The sequence below is a fragment of the Archocentrus centrarchus genome, chromosome 14, assembly GCF_007364275.1.
Source record: "Archocentrus centrarchus isolate MPI-CPG fArcCen1 chromosome 14, fArcCen1, whole genome shotgun sequence".
In the NCBI taxonomy this organism is placed as follows: Eukaryota; Metazoa; Chordata; class Actinopteri; order Cichliformes; family Cichlidae; genus Archocentrus; species Archocentrus centrarchus.
Window position 1 is genome coordinate 23,036,335 of NC_044359.1, and position 25,646 is coordinate 23,061,980.

A 25,646-nucleotide genomic window follows, 5' to 3' on the forward strand; every position below is an offset into this window, starting at 1 on the left:
ATGCCCCAGCACAGAAGGAACGCTAAAATACAGGCAATCAGGTGACAGGTTGTCAGTAAATATAAACAAGTTTACATGCTTTATATGTAGTGTGATAATGGCTTGTGTGTGTGTGTGTGTGTGTGTGTGTGTGTGTGTGTGTGTGTGTGTGTGTGCGCGCGCACTTTTTTTTTTCAGGTAAATGATGATTGCTTTAAAGCTGCCATCAAACTCTGAGCTGCGGGAAGCAGATAGAGCTGGCTCTCCATCTCCCCCTTCTCAGGAAGCAAAAACAGACATTTGCAATGACAGCAATTACAGCTGAGGTAAAGCAGGATGCTGTTTCACTTTATGGTTACATATAGTGTTTCAGCACGTTCCTAACATTTAGTGTAACTTGCTGTACAGAGTCTCAGAGTCATGTGAAGTGATATCCCAAGCCTTCCATAGTAGCAGGCTGGACCCCTTTTTATTCAGAACTGCCTGAATTCTTCACGGCACAGATTCAACAAGGTGCTGGAAGCATTCCTCAGAGATTTTGGTCCATATTGACATGACAGCATCACACAGTTGGTGCTGCTTTGTGGGTTGTACGTCTTCTGTTCCACCAAAATCCCAAAGGTGCTCTATTGTATTGAGATCTGGTGACTGTGGAGGTCATTTGAGTGCAGTGAACTCAGTGTCATGCTCAAGAAACCAGTTTGTAACAATATGAGCTTTGTGATATGGCACATGAGTTTGTGCTTGAAGCAGCCATCAGAATATGGGTACACAGTGGTCGTAAAGGGATGGACATGGTCAGCAATAATACTCAGATACTCAGATGCTCAATTGGTCTTAAGTGGCCCATAGTGTGCCGAGAAAATATCCCCCACAGCATTACACCACCAGCAACCTGAACGGTTGATACAAGGCAGGATGGATGTTTTTATGTGGTTTCTGCCAAATTCTGACCCTTCCATCTGAATGTCACAGCAGAAATTGAGACTCATCTGACTAGGCAACGTTTTTCTAAACTTCTATTATCCAATGCTGGTGAGCCTGTGTAAACTGCGGCCTTCATTTCCTGCTCTTAGGTGACAGTGGAGTGGCACCCGGTGTGGTCTGCTGCTGTTGTTGCCCCTCTGCTTCAAGGTTCAACATTCAGAGGTGCTTCTCTACATAACCTAACAGTCTAGCCATTCTCGTCTGACATCAACAAGGCATTTTTGCCCAGAAAACTGCTGCTCGCTGGTTTTCTCTTTTTTTTTCTCTACACAACAGAGATGGTTATGTGGTAAAATCCCAGCAGGCCAGCAGTTTCTGAAATACTCAGACCAGCTCGTCTGGCCATGTTCAAAGTCACTTAAATCACCATTATTCCCCTTTCCATTTAAACTACAGTAAGTTGTCTTAATCATGTCTACATGCCTAAAAGCACTGAGTTGCTGTGATTGGCTGATTTGATTTGTGTTAACAAGCAGTTGAAAAGGTTTACCTATGGATGTGGCCAGTGAGTGTATAGCTTAATGTGCCTAATTAAATTTACGTTCAGCTGCTCCCTTGTCACAAGGTGTCACCACAGCAGGCAGTTTCAAGTACTTGATTTGGCAGATTTTTACACCAGATGCCCTTCCTGACACAACTCCCAAGGGACTTGTCGCTGCTCCTGAGATTGAGCCAGAGATCTTCTGCTTGTTAGGCAAACTTGTAAAGTGCACAGTGTAGTACAGACCGACTGACTGACCATAAAAGTAACATGGTTCTACACCTCTACCAACCAGTCAATTTAATCACTTCATCAGTTTATCCTATTAGCCATTTGTGTGAAGTTTTGTAATAATTAGCAAATTATTTTCTACTTATAGACATAAAGTTTTGAAAGGTTGCAGTAACACTGGTTTTTGACAACCAAAATATTTTGCAAATTTGAAGAAATCATTTCCAGGCATCTCTGAGAAATTGGGGATACATAGACTTATGGGGTGTCTGAGAACATAACACTTGTAGCCACATTTGATCAAAAGCATTTTATGTTTTTTAATTTCTTTTAGGAAAAAAATGTGCCCAATAATAATGTTTTCTAAAGCGATGATAAGTTAAAGTCACAGACAGAAAAAAGGAATGCCTGAAAACAGAGAGGCAGTAAAAGAGAGAAAGTGGTGAAAAATTGCCTTGAAGACTTTGACTTCAACGAGTCTGCTATGCCCAACTCTTTGGCTAAGACTGGAAATTCTGCAATCTGCATGTAAAGCTGGTTCTACTGCCAGCACCCTTGTCTTATGGAGCGTTTTGGCCAGTACCCTCTTCAAAAGTGAGGAAGCTTAGAGGCTAATCCTGATCTTTGAACCTTGACCTTTTGCTACTGTCGCTGCTCTTCTAAAGTTTGTAGTTACTATCAACTTCAAGAGGAGAAGAAATATTGTCTTTTGCTGTGAAGTACCCCCCCCCCCCCACACACACACACATAAAAACAAACAAATAAAAAAGGAAAAAAAAATACAGTGTATCATGGTAACCTCCACTGTCAATTAAAATGCCAGGTAGTAACCAGCCTTCTTTTATCAATTAAGACAACTACACCTTGATTGATTTTTATCTTCTTGTCCTCCTGGGCAACATGATTGGTCCTAAGAAATATGAACCTTTACACTGCAATCAGGTATACGAGTATTTTAGCTTTTCTCTCTTCTCCACAGGAGAAGACACTAGGCATGAATAATTGCTGTCTTCCCAGCAGTGGGGCCTTTTTTCTACTGCGGTACCAGGCTACAGGGGCTGGGGTTGGCCTCGCGAATGCTTATTATGAGAAGTGAATAGTAAATATTTTAAACACCAAAGAAACCCTTGTGCACGATTCACCTTTCAGCTTCACAAGGTCAGTGCTAATTTGCAAGCCACAAAAACCATTTGGCATATTTTAGAGAACTCAAGGGAAAGGATGTGTAGGTGTGGGTGTGTGTGGGTGTGTGTGTGAGCGAGCGCGTGCCTGCATGCTTGTACGTGTTCATAATGTGAAGGTCTGATGACATTACATAGACCTCTGATACTTACTGAAAGAGTTATTATAGCCATTAAGGCTGGCTGGGCTACTGAAGCAGTGTGAGTGTTGGGCATACCTGCCAGCACATCATTAATAAAGGGAATTAGAGACTGCAGTAATGCATCAGTCCTGGCATTATACAATACAAATGAAAACCAGAGGAATCTCTTGGATTCCTGTAGACTACCAGCACTCCAAAGGTCAACAAGACAAGTAAAAGTATGGGTTTTGTCAAATTTAAATTTCCTATTAGCTCCAGTAAGTGCACGATATAAAATATTTAATCTCTCATATTTCTGCAAGGATAAATAAATGTCTCCATACATGATTATATTGGCCTCTAAAACTGCAGAAGTCAGCAAAATAGGACATAAAAAAGCTATTACTGTGAAATCCTACTAGACAATAACTTATCATTTCACATTGTACAAACACTTTTTTCTGAATACAGTAATTCCTGTAGCCAATTTAAAGCTGCTGTGCAAATACTGCAACATGAGTTAAACAGTATTTTCCACTGACCGTGTATAAAAGATGGACTGTGCCTTCACCCATTGGTTTTAGTATCAGCATTTGGAACTACAGGTTACCACAGTTGCCAATATATAAGTCAACACTAGAACGTTTGATTAACAAGGTGCCTTCAGGTGCAATTCACAAACAGGTGTATCTAAAAATTAGTGCAAACTAAGAGGCAGATAAAGTGCTAGCGTTTCCATCTACAAAAGTGAAGCACAGTCTTCAGCAAAACCACATCCGTGAAAATGCTCCAAAAGGCACCGACAGCACAAACGCATCCAGATTGGTGCCTAGCATAGACTAATCAACTACACCTGCCTCTTTAGATACACCTGTCAACCAAAGAAAGCACAGCCCTAACTCCAGTATCCAGAATAATTCACCTGAAACACTGAGAGAGTGTAATCTAACATGCAAAAAACAATTTATGTTAAAATTATAATGCAATGAATACACAAAGCACACTTATGATGTGTTTAAGTTTCTTTTACTTTTTTAAGGTTTCCTCTATACTTCTCTCAGTGGTTTGAAGTGAGTCAGGGACAGCTGGTATCTTTGGGCTGCTCAAAAAAGGGCAAAAAATAAAAAATGTGATAACATAATGTTTGATTAAAAAAAATCCCTTTAACTATTTTTTTTTTTTTTTTTTTTTAATTGCTGATCTCCTTTCTGCCCAGACTGCTTTTACTGGATGATGGTTAATCCCTAGCTGGGATAGTCATACACTTTTAAAAAAAAATCCCATATGCTTATAAAAGAGCAGAAAGAAAGATGCAAAATCAGTTTGAATGACAGCAGAAAAGAAAGGAAAACCTGAGAGCGCTTATACGGATGCAGCATAAAGGCTATAGTGCTGAACCTACAGTATGCCTGCAGAGGAGCACAACTTCATTATGCAAAAATACAAAACGTCACGGGGCTGGTAAAGCTCCACAGTTGTTTGCTTTCATCCAGGGCTGTGAAAAAAACCTGGTAATAAATCAAGTAGACACATGAAAACAGATAGTGTAGTATCCTGTGACTGGGGATGCAGTGAAGGAGTCTGATATTTAGATTCCCTGTAGATACACTGAGAGACTCAGCTCCTCTTGTGTCTCTGAACTACACAAACAGACATCAGAGAAGAACTGAGGCACACTGATGAAGAACATCCAACAATGTGTGGAAGACTGTTATCTAACACGGCCTTCAGAGAGATGTGAGGGCAGAAGAGATGAAGCGGAAAGGAGAGGAATAACTGAACAAAAGCTTAGAGACGGACTAAAGCGGAGGAAAGGTAGAAGGGGAGTCAAGCCTCCCAAAGGACTTTAAAGATGGTAATTTACAGAAAGCAGCAGTGATGAGAGGAAATTATTTTGAGATGTAGACCATGATGGTGAGAGGAATGAAGAGAGGGGGCAAAAGAGTACAGACAAGACAGATGATATCTCTCCTACGTCTATATGATGAAAAAACAAGATGCATAAATGAAAATGAATAAAGCTGTTTGGGTGAACTAGATGTAAAAGATCACCGCCTCGCTTCTCTCATATTTACATTTAATGTCTTTATTTGAAATTATGGACAGAATTTTTAGGCACACCCGAGGAGCAGAGAGTGCTGGGTTTGGTGGTCTTAGACTCTTGTCCGGATTAGGAATGAGTTGCTGCTCAACTATCCTGGGGTCTTGTTCATGAGTGAGGGAGATTGACAGATGGATTAATGCAGTGGCTGCAGTGATGTGGATGATACACTAGTCCATCACAGTGAAGAGAGAGCTGAACCTACATTCCCACCCTCACCTATAGCCACGAGCTGTGGGATACGAGCGGTGGAACTGAGCTTCCTCCCAGCGTTGACTGGGCTCAGCCTTAGAGATAGGTTAAGGAGTTTGGTCATTTGGGAGGGGCTCAGAGTAGAACTGCTACTCCTCCACATCGAAAGGAGCCAGCTGAGGTGGTTCAGTCGTCTGACTCAAATTCCTCCTGGATGCCTTCTAAGCGAGGTGTTTTGGGCATTTCCAATTGGGAGGAGACCTCAGGGTAGACCCAAGACACCCTGGAATCATTATCTCTCTTGACTGGCTTGGGAACGCCTCAGTGTCCCACCAGAAGAGCTGGAGGAGGTGTCTGGGGAGAGGGAGACTTAAACTGCTACCCGAGTGACCCAGACCTGGATAAGTTTCAGAAAATGGATAGATCCAGGGATGGATATTTATTTGGAGCTGAAATGAATGGTCATATTTTGCACAACGTTTTGTGACAAAATATACAGTGTTAAATATGTTGCTTTGTGAGAAAATATACAGTGTTATAAATATGCTAACAAAAATCATTTTATGTGCTATTACTGTTATCACACTATGATGGATTGTTTACACAATCACTTTAGGAAAACATGTCACACACTGATAACAGCTTTAGAAACCATGATGAAGATGATATATGAGTGAGCAAGTTCTTCTGCATACAGGCCATCACAGCACATTAGCTTTAAATTGACGTGTCACTCAAAAACGTGGACATATCAATCTACTGTAGCAGACGTGGTGCCATGTCAGCATCTGCGCCCCGGCAAATGGGTTAAAGCAACTACACCTTCCCAGAGGCTCGTGACGTCCTTTTCATCTACTGCATCTGTTTACTGCCAGTTATGTGTCGCAGTGGTGCCGAACCCTCCTTTTCCACAGCCATGTCCTCCAGCTCCTCCTGAAGGATCCTGACGCTTTCCCTAGCCAGGTGGGATTTGCGATCCCCTTCAGCATTTTCTCTGTCCGCCTGAGGGTCACCTCCCAGTTGTATAGGGCAGAGCGCCTCAATAGAGAAGACAGATTTAATGTGATGCATGATATTTTTGTAATGGAAAAACTGACATTTAATTTAAGACTTAGGGTGGACATACTTGATGATCGCTGGAAAGTCTGGACTGAGTTTATTAAGCAATTTAGATTTCATGTACGAGAGGGAGACTCGTGGTGTAAGATACACTACAATTCATTGCTACACACAGATCCTTGGTTTTAGTATCGTTTTTCCCTCATCTTTCGGTTTTCTTTCCTTTTCTCTTGGATTTTTCTGTTGTATTGCTTAGATTTGTATGGCCTAAGGAAATGTAGAATGTAATTAGCCAATGCAAATAGATTTTATTATTAAACTAGAAGGGAAAATATAAATCATACAGTAGGGATCTTGGTCAGAAAACAAGCAAACAGCTAAACAAGAAATAAAAAGAAAAAGGCTTCTTTGAAGAAGTTCAGCTGGACATGCCAGAAGACATCAAGTGGGACTGACTTCTTTTGAAGCGAGAGTTATACTGAGCAGTGGCAACATCAGCCTATGAGACCACAAGTGGTAATTAAATCTGTCAAAATGGACTAACTTAGTTAATTATCACATCGTGTTACTCATGAGAGTGACAAGCAGCAAATGTCCAGCTGGAATAGAACCTGGGACTCACAACTCAGTGCATTATAATTCATGTGGCTTGCAACCTTTCAGTATTTGGTTGCTGCTGTCCTTGCTTTTGAAAGGCAGACAGCAAACTGAAAACTTCTGTGGGGAAACTCAGCCAAAAGCTAGCAGGAGGAGATTGTTATGCCAGCCCTTTGCTGCAGGGCCTTGTGTCATCAGTAGCTATAATCTGCTTCTGAGGCATTGCTGAAATGGGGTGCAGCACGTCTGGTGGAATCGCAAGCATTGTCTTGAGTGGGAGTGATCGGCTCTGGCGGCCGTATTAGAGCTGAAACAGGATGCTGCTATGCCCTGTTATACAGTATGCAGCGGTAAGGGAAGGACGGTCCTATGCTGCATTTGATCTGTATTGTATGAGGGAATTCAGACCTTAAAAATATTTTCAACATCTGCCTATTTTGTACACACAGTGGGAAAAAAAAACCCATGGCCACCCCCACATTTGATTTGCTTATTTTTTCCCTACAGAAAATGAAACACTCATTAATGCCGTGTAGTTTACTCATCCTAAAGTAATACAAAAGCTAAAACAGAAGCAAAAAGCACTGTCTTACTGGAGCACGAATAGAAAAGATTGTATGTTTAATGTGCAAGCTGCCATTAGTGGGATTGACGGAAAATGCAGAGTCAGAGTTCAGAAACATTATCCGAATTACTAAGCACAAAATCTGCATTTGTCTTCATCAGAAACAGAAAATTCTTCTTCATCAAATGTAGCATTAAGTACGCCTATGTTCATGCATGATTGAAAGCACAAACTCTAATGAAGCTTGCTGTGTGCTTACTGGAGTTGGCCTGCTTAAATGTGATGAAATTAGCATTGTCTTATCTAGGTTTAAGGGCGTGAGATTAAAAATAAATAGCCTTAATTCTGTGCACAGACCACTTTAAAAACACCAGAATATGCAGTCTTAGCAGTAAAATGCTTAGACGTGTGATGACTATGTCAAGTTAGGATTCTCTAAGAGTTAACACAGCATTAGAAGTCATGATGAGACATCTCCAGTGGCCAGACATTTTCAGTTGGACATGACATTTGCTTCTTTGAGGTTTCAGGGCACAGAAGTACTGGAGTCTTTGTAATTCCAAGGGGACAGTACACAGAGTATTTGAACACCTGGAGTATCTCTGAGACTCAGATAAGTCTGTCCTAATGTAGTAAGTTTAAGTAGAAAAATGTAAAGGCACGATTTTGTGCTATGTGAGCTCACAGTGTCTCCGTGCCATTTTGCGTCCACGAGAAAAAGGAATATGGATGCTCGAGGTACAGAAGTACAGCTGAGAAAGAAGTAACAGAGGAGACATGAGAGTAAGAGGGAAGTTAGAGTATGCTGTAGCATGCTGAAAGGGCTGTGGAGATGCGTGGGGTGGTACTGTACCTCTGTTGCCAGTGACTGTGGGGTCTGAGGCGTGGGTGCCTAATAGTGCGGTAGGATCTGGAGGGATGGGATGTAGGGGGGGAGTGGTGGATGGAGGCAGGGTGGTGGGGGCGTCTGGTGGAGGGGACAGATAGACACAAATACACAAAAACAATACAACAACAACAACAGCAAAATGAATTCACATGGGAGCAGTTAGATACGTTAAAAGAACACAAAAGAAAACAAAAAAACAATATCCAGTGATGGGAAACACAGGGGCAAAATTATGACACAATTTAAAGCGTATAACATAAGATCACAGCACAAGAAAGCATGCCTGTTCTAAAATAATGAAATGTAATGTCCTTAACAACATACACGAGTTCGGGGCATTACCGCTCCTGTTTTAGTGGGTCAGTAAGGCTTTCTCACCGAGTCTGAAATGATCAGTTACGTTAGAGTCCCAATCTTCTACATTTTCTCTGTCATCTATGATTTCAAATGTTCTGTCTTTGAATGTGAGGGCAATTTGTGTAGCAAAAGAACAGAATTAACCTTAAATCTCCTAATGCTGGTGACTGTCTTTGGAGATAGATCCTGCGCTGGCAACCTCTCAACACGTGAGAGGGAAGACTGCTGATGATTTGAAAATGTAATTTGACAAAGCAATTCAAAAAAAAAAAAGGGTGGTTAGGATATTATTTCTATGTTTAATTTGGGCTTCTCACTACAGGATAATGGTAAAAGTGATCAGTGCAAGGTTCTTCTCACTGTCACATGTTAAAGCTACAGAAAAAGTGAGACTGAAACATTGGGTGACAAAGTTAATGAGGTTACATTACCACCTTGGCTTTTATGTTTATGTCTCTGCATTTTATGGTGATCCAGAAGCTTTTAATTGGCTCTGGTAGTCTTTCTCTGGGCCAACTGTCCTCTGTGTCTTGGTGACATTTCAGCCTTAGCGTGACTCACTAAGCAGCTAACTGCATGTCTTCGGGAAAGAGGGAAGAGAGAAAATGTCCCCTTGTTCGAGGGGAACCATTAAAAAGGTATTTTCCAAGAATTATGGAGGCAATTGTGAAAGGCTAAAAGGTGTGATAATCACTAATGAAGGATAGGAACAGACTGGGTGCCATTTCAAGAGAACAAGTAATGAATCTGAATAGGACTTTTTGACCCTCCCACACCCAATTGTCTTTTTTTGTGGCAGAGAATTTGTCAGTTTAATAACGCCACTGTCATTACGTGCATTGGTTATTCTTGCCACAGCTTCAGAAGAAATTGTTAGGTGCGGACACAGGCCATGACAAGTGTGAGCAATCCCCTAATTAAATAAAAGCCACAACTAATTGCTTAATTAATCATATAATTTTCAAGAATTTTGCACTTTTGGGGACAAGAATATGAAGACAACTCCATGTGCTTTAGAAAACAGTGAAAGGCATTTTCAGATGTTTTTAACAGATCAAACAATTAATTGATTAGTTAAAAAAAAGAGATTAACATAACCTCAAACTCTGCACTGGAGAAAAGGTAAATATTTGAAGGGCTGAATGAAAAAAAATGAAATCTGAGAAATATACCATGAAACTTTTAAGCTATAAAAGTCTCTAACAGCACTATTTCAGAATCGCCTCCTTTATTGAAACCTTTGGACAGGGTTTGAATTTGAAGTTGAAAAGTATCATAAATTTTAGATGGTATACATAATTAGTCTTCGCTCATCCCATTTTGTGGCTTTGAACTCATAGAAGGAAGCTTTAAGTAAATACCTGAGCGATATACCGTACACGCCAACGTTATTTTAAAAGCAACAGTAATGAGCTGCAAAAAAAAAGAGAAAGAAAATATATAGAAAATGAAGCTCGTCTGCACCCTTATAATAACCTAGTCCCAGTAGATACTGTGTATGAGCATTAAATTAAATTTTCAGTGATATGAGTAATTAGAAAAATATATGGTTGTTGTACTTAATATCTTGATTTCATGAAATATAAAAATTTGATTTATATTTATCAAATCAAATAGTATGTTGTATGAAGTACACATTTTGTATTGCCTTTGTATCCACTTCCCTGAATACTGATTATATCATCATAACATTCACTATATTTAAAAATTTACAGCATTCACTTACATAAAGGTGAGTGGCTTATATATTCATTGCAGTCTCATCAAATAAATCTAATTGCATGGTAAAATCGGATGGCAGAGTATTTTATTTTATTCCATCGTTTCTCATTCTAGAGGTTTCCACAGCCCTTTATACCCCATTCATAGTAACCTGGGTTACCTGGGCAGCTCAGGTTTATACTCAGAAGTTTTAATTAGATTTTTCATTACTTTCTTCTTTTAAATAAAGGGACCCATGTAATATTATTAATGTTATGTTTTACTGATCTACTTGGAGAGGTTTTTTTCATCTCCAGTTGTGTGGCTTCTCAGGCCAAGAACTACCTGTTTTTTAATGATCACACACTGTTTCTGTAACACGGTGAAAGGAGATGTTTCACTGCTTTGCTATTTTTTAAAGCATTATTACTTAATGCCAAGAGACAAATGGCAGTGGAGAAGCGGAAGAGAGGAAGAACTATCTGTTTTCCCTGACACTGAGTCCCTTTATCCTCCACCTCCTCTGGCGTTACTAGGAATTACTTATCCTTCCTGGTGATATTCCTGACAACGCAGCACTAAATTCTGCCTCCCTCACACATTTTCCTCCTAGTGAGTGTGTGTACTGTAAATGTGTGTGTGTGTGTGTGTGTGTGTGTGTGTGTGTGTGTGTGTGTGTGTGTGTGTGTGTGTGTGTGTGTGTGTGTATATCTGGGACACAGGTTTATTTAAGGAAAGGCGTTGGTGGCATTTGTGTCACCTGAGGCCCCTATTCTCCCTGTGACGGATGCTACCACTAATCACTATTAGCACTGATACAGTATGCAGATCAGGAGGTATTATAATCCTGTATTTTTTCAATGGAGTTTTGTACTCATGCCTGTGAGGTTCACACTTTTCACAATTTTTACATAGCTTTGTTGGAAACCAAGTTTTCCTCTTGTAGCTTTTTTTTTTTTTTTTTAATGGTGTCATATTAGCAAATGACTGACTTACTTTTCCATACTATGACATGAAATGCAATTATCCATATATCAGTCTTTCCCCTGAACTCACCATAGACGTAGAGTACATATTCAGCACTGCTGGTCCCTAGGTGGTTACTAGCTTCACAGCGGTAGGTGCCATTATCTGTCTTGTTAAGAGAAGTAAAGGTAAGCTCTCTTCCTTCTACAATCACCCTGTCCAGGTCAGGAAGTTCACCTCCATCCTTTGTCCACATCACAGGATCTGGCCTGGGAGGTAAGAGAAGGTGTAAGAGAAAGAAAGCATGCTACATGTAGATATACTGTATAAAACACTATATAAAAGCATGATGTCAATCAACTCATGCAAACTTTGAGAGACTTACGAAGGGTTTCCTTTGGACACACACTCCAGCTTTAAGTACTGACCCTCCTGAGGGACTGCAAGAGAGTGGATGATCTCCACACGAGGAGCATCTAGGGCAAATAGAGAGAGAGGGTTCAAATTGAGGGAGGATAATAGAAAACAGAATTTTTTGTATTTTCTTGAAATAAATGTAATGTAAAATAGTAATGAGATATATATGTAGATTTAGATTATGTCATTATAAGAGCTTGTCTGGATTCAGACAGTACATGGAAATTTTCATAGACAATAAAATAGTGAATTTTCACCCAGACAGCTGGATATTGAATGAATGAGATACTAGTTAGCCTAATGTAAAAATATAAATGAGAGATCACTGAGAATCAGCTCTGAAATAGTGCATTTACATACGTACAATGATGCAGTCTTATTAGTTGGAATGTTCTCTAACTGGGTTCAACAGCCATAAAAGGACCCATTACCATGGCCATTTAGAGTAGTTACTGCATTTTATCAGTTTGAATTTTCTTTCATCCATTATGCTCATGTGTACAATTCATATATGTGTTTGAGTGCTTGCATATACTTTATGTGTACACTCACAGTGGACCTCCAGTACTTCAGTGGCCTGCTGTGGTGCCTGTGCGAGTGCAACATGGTCTACTCTGCAGGTGTAGGCCACTCCATCATCATTTCTGTCCACTTGCAGCTGTAGAGAGCTCCGTACTGTAAATGTCTTCCCACTCGCATTCACCTCTTTGGCACCTTGGGAGAGAATTGCATTCTGTCACAGATGCAGCACATTTATCTTGTGAGGTGTGATAGCCACAAACCAATGTGTTACAACCACAGCCAGATTTCACATGCTCTTCTATTCATATACTGTACAAGACGTTGTGCTACTAGACATGGACCTATCATGCAAAACAATTAGTGCCTAAAATGTTCAAATTTCATTGAGGAATCAAAAGAATGATACATTAATAATAATAATACTTAAAAATATTTTATACACTTACTGAACTACCTATAAGAATTAGAATTTCGATACACGTATGACACATAGTGCCTGTTTAGCTACCACCACATTATTCTTTACATGAGTGCCTTCTGTATTCCCTTTGGGGAGTTATGCATACTGTAGGTAAGAATCATGTGCTGAAAAATGCCCCCCCCCCCCCGCACCCCCCCAATGAAGCAAAACAAAATGAATTAAAAAAAGAAACAAAAATATCAATCAAGCCAATAAGCCAATGCTTGGTTGTTTTGGATTTGTAACCGGGTGACAGGGGAGGGGTGGGGAGGGTGTCAAATGCCACATTTCCATTAGTACCGACTCAGCATATTCGACCCGGCACGGTTTTTAGGCATTGCCATTAGTACCTGGTACCAGGTACTTTGTTAGTAGCCACTCAGCTGGGGTTCCAAACGATCCAAGGAGATCCGACAACATGACCCGGAAGAAAAACATGCCACTGACTGGCCAGGAAGTGTCGTCACTAGTTGAGTCATGAGAGCGACTCCTACACCAGAATCAGCCGTGCCATTTTTAAAACCTGATAGCAAGAAAATGGAGGCACACAAAGCACCGGTTGAATGCCTAATTAACATCGAGCACTGAGGCGGCGGATCAAAGGACCTTTGAATTACCATAATTACGCGACCATTTGTCCTATCGGAAAAATTCTAATGGTTTCTGAAAGCTGACAAACTGCACTTTATAACTAATGTAGGGTTATTACGGTAATTGTTGCAGGAAGTACGTGATCGGTGGCACTTTTGAAGTACACTGATTCGATCACATGTTCAGCGGTATAGGGTTAATACTTAACAATAACCTTCATCAATTAAAACATTATACAGGGGACTTAGGCATGATGATGATATTAAACTAGCATTAGCTATGTTAGCTTGTCACTATCTTATCTATTGTTTTGTTGTGTTTTGAGACAAATTATGTCAAGAGACTACTGCTCCCGTTGCTATATTGACTCCACCCACATTGAGGTGGTACTCAGTTGCAATGGAAACAAAACAAGATCGTGGCGAGTCGAGCTGACCTGCGCTGAGTAGATACTAATGGAAATGCAGCAAAAGTGCCGTTATGGTAAAGTCAGTGAACAAGTGTGTGAAGTTTGATGGTCCAACTTGAACAGTATGCATCTAGGGTGTGAATTTGAACATCTTAGGTGAGATCATTATCATGTTCACAAGATTTTCAGAAAACGTGACCTCCGACCTTTACCTTCAGGTCAAGGTCACTGATATTCAAACTTGTCCAAAATTTTTTTAACAGATGCATCTATGATACTGTATGTATGCTACATTAGATTAGAATAGGCTGGACAGAGCTATCTTCAGCTCTTTCACCATTACTGTTTTGGAAGTTCACTATCTAGGCTACCTAGGTATCTAGGCTACCTCAGTACAAATTCAACCTGGATTTTGCTTCAGTCAGTGCATAAACAAAACCCAGCTGCCTCACCTCTAAGCTGGGACTCTTTGGTTGTAATGTGTATGTTTACACTGTTAACTTCTTTGACTACCTGTGGCTTTACCTGTCATCTCTGCATGCACTTCCCTAGGCTCCCACTCAGCTTGTATAAATCACCAACACTTTCATGCACTTCATATCTCTCAGACCTCTTGGTCTGATTCCTCTGCCTGATAGCTACTTCAAAAAACATTACCAGTGGAAATCAGACTGTTGACAGTAACTGGCAGTAATTAAATTAGCCTGTTAGCAAAGTGTCATTATGCACAGTTCTCTTTATCTGCACAATTTGTTCTCAGAGCTATCCAAGCAACACCTGCCTTCTAAGTAATCAGCTAATGCATCTCCCCCTGACCATCAACATCCCAGGCATTGTAAAGACAGGAAAAATCCTCCAGCCAACTGAGATTTGGAATATTCCTTGATCATATCATTCCCCTTTCCTTCATTTCTCCCCTAACACTCCTAGACTTTTGATAAACCAAATGTGTTTGATTCAAAGGTCATAACCTTCCCTCAAGGTTATGACTGTCACACCAGGGTCCTTGGAATGCTATCAGTTAGTGATAAATCTTCCTCCCTAAAAGCAAAGTACCTCAATGGTAGAGGAAGCCTTCAAAGTGGAGAAGGAGACTTCTGACCTAGTAGATCAGGGTTCCCTGTGCACTATCCAGATGACCGCAGTTTCATTGCCATACAGAAATAAAGCACAGAACTAGACTGAAATACTTCCAATGTTACAAATTCTTCTTCTTTAAGTTCCTGGTAGTGTTTTTTTTTTTTGTCTTTTCAAGAAACTTTAAGAAACTTACTATTGCAGTGAAACTTAAGCATCCTCGTTAAGGATCTCATATGAAAATACATTATTTCAGGAAATGTGCCAGCTTTAGAAAAACTAGAGTTAGAGTTTAGAGGATTCAATTCTGTTCAGTTAAATTTTATTTATACTGTATAGCGCCAAATCACAACACACAGTTGCCTCAAGTCAAAAATTGTCTAATGATGACATTAGACAATTTCTCCCCCCAAATGTTTGTGCTGCAGCCTGAAAGTAAGGTATACATGTTCTTTAAAACTTGGTAGCTGTATAGATGCATTATGCAGTACAAATTAGCATGCTCTTTCAGACCACACATCTCACACCTAAGTCAGCAGTCTTGCACAATTCAATACCACTAGATTTTTTTTTTTAAAACTTACTGGCTGTCGTACTTGATGATAATTATTTAAACCTATCCACCTCCAAGTAGTTATTTTGAACCATTCTTCCTCTCAGTAAAATCTGTTCAGCCAGTCATCAACAAAAGGTGTTTGGTCTGCTTATATTATGCCAGTGGCCAGGTTTTAAAATCATATCAAGTCGCTACATCCTACTCAGTTTCTTTTCAAACAAGAAAAGAATTCACTTCTATAATGTATTCAGCTGTCCAGGCTTATCTCTCTTTAGATGTTGCCCTGCTTTGTCAAGAATATGTCCTTCATTTTCTTCATCTTAGTTTTATATATCATAAGCATACTGTATATACTGCATCTCCCATGCTGACCGCCTTTGTTTGTACCTCCTAAAGAGACTGTTTACGCTCCACATCTTTCTCTCCTCTGTGCTCATCTGCTCCACTTTCTAAGCACACCACCCTACTGTCTCCTCTCTCTCTCAATTCTGCCAATCAACTATTCTGCTCAGCCACTTCCCCCGACTGAGGCAATGAGCCCGCCTCCCCTAGAGATGAATGACTGACAGGTCTGCAGTGTTAGCAACATCCATGCAAACAACAGGGGAGAGGGAAAATGGCTGCATTTCACAAAGAAGATACAGGAGATGACAGAGAGTGAAAAAACAGAGGAGGGCTAAAAGAAATTACAACTAACTTGTGATAATCAATGGTTTGCTATCAGATTGCAAACATTTCTTTTCCATTTCTATTAATTATTAATTAATTATTAATTACCTTATAAACTGCTGCTCCCTGCCTCTTTGTCAATACATCAGTCCAACTTGTCTTTCTACTTCTGTCCGCAATTTTGAGCATTGCACTTTTCAGTAACGCAGTAAGGTGCATTACTGTACTAAATTCAGTAATTACATTACAGTTACAATTATGTTATTGCTTTACAAAGGTTATTTAGATATCTGCAAGATGGGTGGATAGAAAAAAAATGGACTAAAATTATTTTTATTGCACGAAAGGACAAGAGTGTGATGGTAAAGTGCAAAGTTCTGTCCAGGACAGAAATAATAGCATTATACTGCTAACACAAAATCGGCTCTTTGCAAGCATCCATGTAGATACCATGCTAACATGAAGTCAGCCAAGAACCCAGAGTGATGTTAAAGCTGAGTTTATGTTGACCCCAGGACAGCAGCCAGAGCCTGATCTTCAACAGGTAACAAAAGCACTGATGAACAGTCAGGCTTGCAACATTGTAGCCTCCATTTCTACCTGTGCATGTTTCTACAGCTGAATTGCAGTGGAGATCACTTTGAAGTCTCTTTGGCTGGTTTTTGTGTTCATATTTAAACACTAAAAGAAAAATCTTGTGTGTATCCTCATTAGGATAGGAATTTGTGTCAGTATTTTGGATTGTAGTCTAAGGTCTATATTATTAACTGGTAATTATGTGAGAGTACAGGGTAATGCAAAAGTAATGTAACGAGTAGTTACAATGTACATTAATACATTACTGTTTCAGCGAGTCAACTAGCTAAATGTTACTAGCTTTCAAGAAAATACTCAATTGCATATTTTATTTCAAAAATGTAAAATACACCAACCAATTTTAATCAGAGTATTGCATTAATCAATTAAACTTCTGGGATATCGATCTGGTCAGTTAAGTAGCAGAGGGGGTTGTTAATCAGTTTCAGCTGCTTTGGTGTTAATGAAATTAACAACAGGTGCACTAGAGGGGCAACAATGAGACAACCCCCCCAAACAGAAATGACTGGAGGAGGAGGCCACTGACATTTTTTTCTCCTCATCTTTTCTTTTCTTTCTTTCTTTCTTTCACTACTTTTGCATTTGGCTAGGGTCAGTGTCACTACTGGTAGCGTGAAGTGATACCTGGATGCTACAGAGGTTGCACAGGTAGTCCAACTCCTCCAGGATGGCACATCAATATGTGTCATTGCCAGAAGGATTGCTGTGTCTCCCAACAGTCTCAGGAGCATGGAAGAGATTCCAGGAGACAGGCAATTACTCTAGGAGAGCTGGCCAAGGGTGTAGAAGGTCCTTAACCCATCAGCAGGACCCTGAAGTTTTTGGAAGAAGAGTTCAAGGTCACACGGACAAGTAACGTGCTGACGTACAGGGACTCTAGACATCCAAAGGTGGCCCAAGCAGGAGTAGTGATGAGGACAGGAAGGAAGTGGAGTGCCCAGGCTGCGGTGCTGGACGCTGTATTGTGACTGCACCACAAAGATCTGGTGGGTGTGGTGGCTCAGGGAAGAACACGGTTGGGCCTTTCCCAGACACCCCGACACAAGGGGAGCAGGGTGGAAGGAGAGGCAAAGACAGATCCAGGAGGAGGTGAGGGCAGTGGTGGAGAGTTAGGAAAGATCAAACAGAGCAGCCGGTTTGAGACAACAGGGGGTTTGAACAAGGTGGGAGCAAGACATCGATCGGAAAGTCACTTGGATGGACCCCTGGCATGCTGAGCATCAATGCATCACCTTCCTGGTGTGGGCAGTGCATGACGTCTTGCCCAGCCCAGCTAACCTCTTCACCTGGGAAAGGTGAAGACCCCAAATTGTCCACTGTGCCCAGCAAGAAGATCATTAGCGCACATCTTGAGCTCCTGTCCAACAGCACTTGGCTGTTACACCTGACGCTATAACCAGGTGCTGAAATCAGTTGCAGAAGCCATCAGCAAGGGGATCAACAGCTGCAGCTGAGTGCACAACACCACCAGGTCAATGGGCTTTGTCAAGGCAAGAGCGCAATCCAGAGATGTGCGCAAGGAGGTGGCAAATCAAATCCTGTCAATGGCTAGGGACTGGAAGCTCTCAGTGGACCTGGAGAAACAGCTGCAGCATATCATCAGCACCACCCTGAGGCCAGATATTCTTCTGGTTTCAGAGTCCACCAAGAACATCATCATCATCATGGAACTGAGAGTACCATGGGAGGATCGCCTGGGAGAGGCACATGAATGTAAGAGGGCCAAATATGCCCAATGAAGTAGGCTGCAGAGGTTTTGTGGGGCACTCACTGCACAGAGTGCTCAGCACACTGGGCATTACAGGAGGAGCGATGAACAGAGCCATCAAGGACATCACCAAAGCAGCTGAGAAAGCTTTGAGTTGGCTCTGGATACAAAGAGATGGTCCATGGGGACAAGCAGTTGCTACCTGAACACAGGCCGTGGTCTGATCAACCGTGGTCGGGTCGCCTGGGAGAGGGTGTATGATGTTTGAAGACCCGAAACACCCGATGACCCCAGGATACGTCACTGATGATGTGTTCAGGTGCATCAAGAGATGTATTTTTTTCCAAATTTCCAAAGAGGATTAGAAGTTAGTGTTTCATTTTTTAAAAAAAAATTACTTTATGTAAATCAAAACATTGTAATGACTGAATAAATTGAATGCATCATCCTGAATTGTGCAGTCTGATTATGCACACAGTTATGCTGATCAAAACCAGAAGTTAAGTACTTCAATCATTGTAATACGCACTTAGCGATGCCCCTGTTGCAACTAACCTAATGTTCTGACTATTTTTCACTGTAGACTTTCAGGAAAAAGAAAACATTTTTTAAGTTATTTTTTCAGTGTATAATATCACTATATCTAAGGTTTTTGATTGTAATTCTATCTTTGAAGTCCTTTGATTGTAAATACACTTGCATTGAAACAAAACTGCTGGAAAGGCTGAAAGTGACTTTCTATAGTATATAATTTGGCTGGTTGATTTAAGAGCGCGGATTCCTTTAGCTTTTTTTGTCATGGAATTTTAAATGGTCTCTGATTGCTTGTGTGTGATTCAGGATAAGAGCACAGAAACCGACATGCTTGCTCAAAGTTTAATTTCATTAACATTATAATTCCCAAGTCTTCTGAGATCCACTTTGAGAACATAATCACAGTTGTCCAACAGCAAGTAAGACTTCATCGATAAAGAGCAGCAATCAGCCTGCACTCTGTGTTTGCACAAAAGTGTGTGTGAAAGTGTCTGGGTGAGAGTTGGTGTAATTAGTCCATAAATACAGTATCTTATCACATTTTTAACACAGCTGAAAAGAGCAGCTGCCATTGAGGTGCCATTAAAGCTCAGGCTTGCCAATCCAAAAAGAAAAACTCTGTTACATATCAGACATATTATAGTCATTGGCTTGAGTAAGCAAAGTTGCAGAAGATTCAGCCAATTTTTTAGTTTTTTTTATGATGAACATTTTAAAATTGAATATGAATATGCAGTTGTAAAATGGAAATGATCAGAAAGCATATTTTTTAACTGACAAAATCAGCATATTCGGTGCTGAAACCGAGGAATAATGGGATATAAATATCATCTTAGAGATTGTGTCAAAGTCATAAATTGCAAAAATTTTAGAAAAATGTTTCTCATCTGAAAAAAAATATAATTATTCACTTAGCACAAAATCATTAAAAGATTCAAAGAATATAGAGAAAACACTGCACAAGCAACAAGACAGAAAAAAAAAAACCCAGCAGTGGCCATGCTCTTTGGGCCCTCAGGTGGCAAATATTATAAGCAGAATCAATTCTGTAGGGAAAAGCACTGCAGAGGCTCAGGAAACATTTCCATAAAGCACTAGCAGTGAACACATTTTGTCATTCACTCAACATTACAATGCTACAGCATGTGTGTATCAATCATTCCACATTCAACAGTGATGTGGATGCTATACCTGCCTGAAGGTGAAGGTAAAGCTTTACTGTTAAATGTTCCTAACCTCACCTATTGCTATGAACTGCAGGTAGTGGCTGAAAGAATAACATCTCGGATATAAGAAGCAGAAATGAGCTTCTTTTGAAAAGTGTCTGGGCTCAGCCTTAGATATACGGTGAGGATCTCAGTCATTCAGAAGGGGCTTAGAGTAGAGCTGCTGCTCCTCAGCATTAAAATGAGCCAGTTGAGGTGGTTTGGGCATGTCAGAAAGAGACCCTGGGGACCCGACCCAGTGAGATTATGTCTCTTGCCTGGCATGGGAATGCCTCGGTGTCCCCTCAGAAGAGCTGGAGGCGGTGGCTGGGGAGAAGGTAACTTCGGCACCTCTGCTTAGATTGCTGCCACCATGACCGGGACCCGGATAAGTGGTCGAAAATGGAAGGATGGATGAATGGAAATAATGTGACAGTTTGAAAAAAAATATATTGTTGAAAACTGTTGCATTTTTTAAAATTCATATTCATTTTTATTTCTTCGTTTTATATACAAAGACTTTGTAGAACCAATAAAATCAAATAAGGACAATAAAATGGTCACAATCCTCCCATATTCACCTGTGGCACCTCTTTTCCACAAACAGCCGGATAGTATTTGGCTATGACTGCGGCACGTTGTTCTGTGGGTGGGTGCTCACAGCTCTGCATCAGTGATGTGAGCCAAGACAGAGCCTTGGAGGATTAGTAATGGAAATGACAGGCGCACAATGTGAGAATCTGACCCTTTTATGCAATTTCACAGGAGAGAGTTGAAGCCGAAGAAGAGAACATAGAGGGACCAACAAGAGAGACTGAGGAGGTCTGCTGGGGTTGTGGAGGAATCATGAACAACAGTGCCAGACCTGACTAATCCTGGCGGCAGGGGTCCGAAGGCTGACTCAACACACCCTGGGCTGCATCCCATCTGAGAATTAAAACAACTTGCTCAAGCAAGAACAATGTGAAATCTTCCATGGGTGAGAGTGAGAATAATCAAAATATATGCGAGACTAAACACTATTTTGAATTTAAATATGCTGAAATACATAATATTACCAGAAAATATTGGCAGATTAGTATGTATGCAGTTTCCTTTGCCTGCCAGATGAGCTGCATAACAATAAGGATGCGTAAACTTTAAAACAAGAGCAAAAATACGCGGCAAGCTCCCGCTCCAGTGAGGTGTGGAGATGATATATTGTGCTGTCCACCACCTTTTCGCTTATTCCTGCTACTGTGCAGTGTTCGGGGAGCCTGCCTGTTGGCTGCCTGTAAGCATCTTCCCTTGACTGATCTGCCTTACCAGCTAGGCTCTGTGCTTAACTGACGTGTGACTACAACCAGGGAGCACTGTTAAATGTTAGGAGACTTTCTATCAGCGCCTGGCAGACCAGTATCATAATGTCCTTTCTGACATGAAACTCCCTGAGCATTCACAGCTAAGAGGTGTCTACTGTGGATTCATGAAGACTGTTTCCCACTCTGAAAGGAGAGGTCTGGTCAGTTTCAGTGCCTTGACATTTAAAAAACGGACAGGTGCTCCACCTCTAGGATGTTGCTCTTAATAGGCACAGACAGTGGGTGTACCAATATGATCTCTTCTTCTGTGCTCAAGTCTAAGTCTGTTAACCTCAAATTCACAGGATGAGTCAGATCTACCTTTAACAAAAGAAGGAGAAAGGATGCATGAAATATACGATACTTCTGATGTTCTTCGTTCTTACGTTGTTGTGGCCTGAGGGTGTGAAAAAAAAACCCTCATATTAAATGAAAAATAAAATAAAACAAGAGGAACCTTTTCCCATTTGATCTCTGTAGTTTAATTAATATACACACAAACCTAACACATTTCCACAGATCATATACTTTTGTGTTTGTGGCGCACATGTAAGAGGATAGAGGAGGTGAATAGATGTTTTTGTGTGTGCATCTAACCCATCTTTTATTCATGCCACCGTGACTTGCAGGAGCCATCTTGAAATTACATCTTTAATGGTCATTGATCCGCTGCACCCAAGGGATGTGGACAGTATAAATGTAGTCCCAACACAGACTTTTTATGTATTGTGCAAGGCTGTCTAACACTGCTAAAGTAGCTGAAAATGTATTTTCCTTTTAACTGCAAAACTTCTTTAAATTCTTGAACTTGATTCATAGTGCAGTGTTCACAGTGTCACCAGCAGTCTCATCAGCGCCCCCCCATTTTTTTCCTCTTCACGTTCACCAATTCACGTTTGAATAGCGAGTAGCACCAAATTCTGGACAGTTACCCATAGATGAAGAGATAGCACCATCTGAGTGATAGTGTACTAAAAAGTCAGGTCAATATGACCTGAATAGTGCAAGGTCGGTTTATACCTTGTCCTTGAATAACAAGTTTGACAACCGAAAAGGGATGCGACTGCAAACAAATTTGAATCAAATCTCTGTGTTTTTTCCCCCCTAAGCCCCCTTGGAATAGAGCTATTGTGTTACATGATGGAGCAATAACCTCTACAGTTTAGGTCAGAGAGTATGATAATGCTAGTCTGATAGAGAACATCCCCACCCTTATTTGAAATAAATATTCATTTCATCTCTGTCTTGCTTGGTCTCCACACAGCTCCCCCTGGTTCAGTGGTGTGTAAACAACTTCTACATGTGGTGATATTGGAAGAGGTCTCCTTGGGTTATGGTGTGTAACTGAGATAGAAATATATCATTACTGGGTGGGGACTGAGGGGATCTGAGGGACAAAGAGACTGAGAAATAAGAATATTGGATTCCGTTCCACACACACAAGCTTATGTCCTTACATGCACGCTGTCTGCTCCATCTGTCTGTTTTGCTCAAGCGGACACACACATATACAAAGATATACACACCCACGTTTAGCATAGGGTGTCTGTTAACTGCATGCGAATGGGTGATGGACTGCTCCAGTGGCTCTGCCAGTAATATAATCTTCTCTATTCCCCCAGATCCCACACCAATATGTCACAATTGTCATTTATTCCCAGCATGGTCGCTCACAATCAGATGGCTTTTCACATTGAACACACCCTGATCCTGTCAGGATGATGAACACTTGAAGTGCACTCAAATCCACCTACACGTGCATAGATACACTGTGTATTAACACATGCTGCTTTGTATTCGCTTGTTTTTATGCTTCCTTTTTGGTTATTTTGCAATAGAGTCCAGACATTCAGACCACCAGAGAGTGGCATGCTACTGGGCTGGTTTCATTTGAACTAGTTAAATGCAACACACTAGCACCTTTAATTAAACAAGAACAAACGCTCTTTCAGTGTCATATATAACAAGTTAGACTGACTGGGTCCATTCACACCTTTTTATTTCTACAAGAAATGGACCAGTTAGTGGCAGACATGCTTTAGTGATTGACAAAGCAGAACTAAATATGTAAATGTGCCTGTGTCAATCATACTGTTGAGAACAGGCTTTTCCCTCAACTAAACATGTCCTGAATATGTCTGATAAATGAATCGCATTGAGCAACTACACTGCAGGTATCTAATTTAAAAAAGTAACAAACAAACATTATCTTTTAAAATTGGAAATTAAATACAGAGTTTAAATCATCCTCCAAACACTGAAGTCTGTTTTCACTGACATTTTACACAATGTCTCCAATGTCAACTTTTTATGAAGCAGGACTAGAAGGACAGACATGTACTTGTCAAGGAAGACAGATTATTATAAGGGATCAGTGTTTGTTTCACCTTTGAGACCAGTACTCTTCTAAGCTTTCTATTTACTATTCATGAATTTGGTTGGTTAGAGGTGACTTTTTCTCGGGTTGGTAAATCACTCTGCTCAGATCCAGTGTGTGAGATTAACAAAGCTTATTTTAGCACAGAGCTTGTTCTGAGCATTTTGGAACAAAAGTGATGACATAGATTCAATCTCATCAGCAAACTAATTAAAATGAAAGATAAACATGATATCTGCTAAAAACTGTGACGAAAACCAGCATTGATTTGGCCTTATCTGAGAACTTGTCTGGACCATGGAAAATCCTAAAGCCAGATACAAGTCTGAGCTGTCTGGACTTAAACATGGGTGAAAAGGGTGTAATGACAGAAGCTCAGAGTGCTTTCCAGTAAATTCAGTGTGGGCCAAACATATACTTGTGATCAAAATTCCAATTGCGGGTCTGACAACAATTTTCTAATCTGACATTTATATTATGTCTCAAGGTTCTGATATATAAACTGCTCTAAGGCACATTTTAGAAATGACTACAATCAGTAACATAATGTTATAAAATTTTGAAAGGCGTAAAATAAAGACAGTTGTTTCCCATGTTCAGCAGCAAATTATAGCATCTGACCTTAATAAGAGAGGAATATCCTCTTGAGATTTTCTCTACTTCGAGCCACAAAGGATATCACTGACTACCTGTTTCTGTGGTAAATTAAAAGAACATTATGTCTTGGCTAGCGGTGCCTTACAGGGAGCTCTTCTCTCAGTAGCTGGCCACTGGGAGTAGCAATAATCACCCGTAGAGACACAATAAGCCTGCAAGGAAAAAATACTCAGTCTGCTAATTAGTTTATAATCTGTTATATGCTTGTTCCTTAGAAGGGGAACAAAAGAAATACAAAGTGTAGTGGGTAAAATTACAAAAGCGTAAAAAACAACAAGATGCAACATGGGGATCTACTTTTGGTTGCAGCATTAATTGAAAGAATATGATTTTGCTTTGAACATTTATTTTTACTGTATATTTCCTTAAAATTAAGCAATAAAAGCAGGAAGACTTGACAGTTAGCATGCTGTTTTGGAAACAATACCTTACCAGGTGATTGATAAGGTGTGTCAGCAGAAGCAGAAACATCTATTGATAAAGTAATTTAAAATTTAAAACAAGAATAAATGTGTGCCAGAGACATGACAGGCATAGTTAATTTAGTCTGTGACAGGAGAAAGAAAAGTATTAATATGCCAAGTTAATAAGACAAAAAAAAATTATCTCTGCAATGGCAAAAACATTTATGTGGTTTATTAATCCTTTGTATTAGGAGGGAAATTAATGTTGTGAAGTTTCTGTGTTGCGCATCCCAAATCCTTCTCATAAAGCATATTCTGCTACATTTAATTGGGTATTCAGAACGTGTTACACCTGGCTGCTTGTTATTCCTATTAGGTTTCAGTGATCTGTTGGGTTATACAAAGATTTTGACAGTGCCTTTCCAAAAATTTGCATTGTTTACTTGCAGTTAAAAAAGTCAATGTGCGATTTTCAATCCAATTCAGCAGTCATTTAAATCAGAAAAAGGGCAATTTGCATTTTGATATCTGACTTTAATCTGCCTTCTGAATCAACAGAGAAACCTTTGTAAGAGTTCTTCAGCCGTGATGATCTGTGACAGTCTGTCCCACTGGGTTATATATTTTATTTGATACACAACTGCATCTGTTCCAGCTCTCTCTGAAAAACTTTATTTCATCATTTCATGTCCAAATCTCTTTTATCAGTTTTCTC

The 25,646-nt window shown here is 40.3% G+C and overlaps 1 protein-coding gene across 2 annotated transcripts in view; it reads right to left on the reverse strand.

Moving 5' to 3' along the window:
* Positions 1-25,646, reverse strand: part of LOC115791776 (cell adhesion molecule 2-like) — a 224,573-nt gene that overhangs the window by 16,827 nt on the left and 182,100 nt on the right. For both annotated transcript variants that reach the window (XM_030746015.1, XM_030746014.1), the window contains exons 5-7: positions 12,378-12,539; positions 11,794-11,884; positions 11,499-11,677 (exon numbers count right to left, since the gene is read on the reverse strand). In XM_030746015.1, coding sequence (XP_030601875.1) covers positions 11,499-11,677; positions 11,794-11,884; positions 12,378-12,539 — 432 coding nt within the window. The remainder of the gene's footprint in view (positions 1-11,498; positions 11,678-11,793; positions 11,885-12,377; positions 12,540-25,646) is intronic.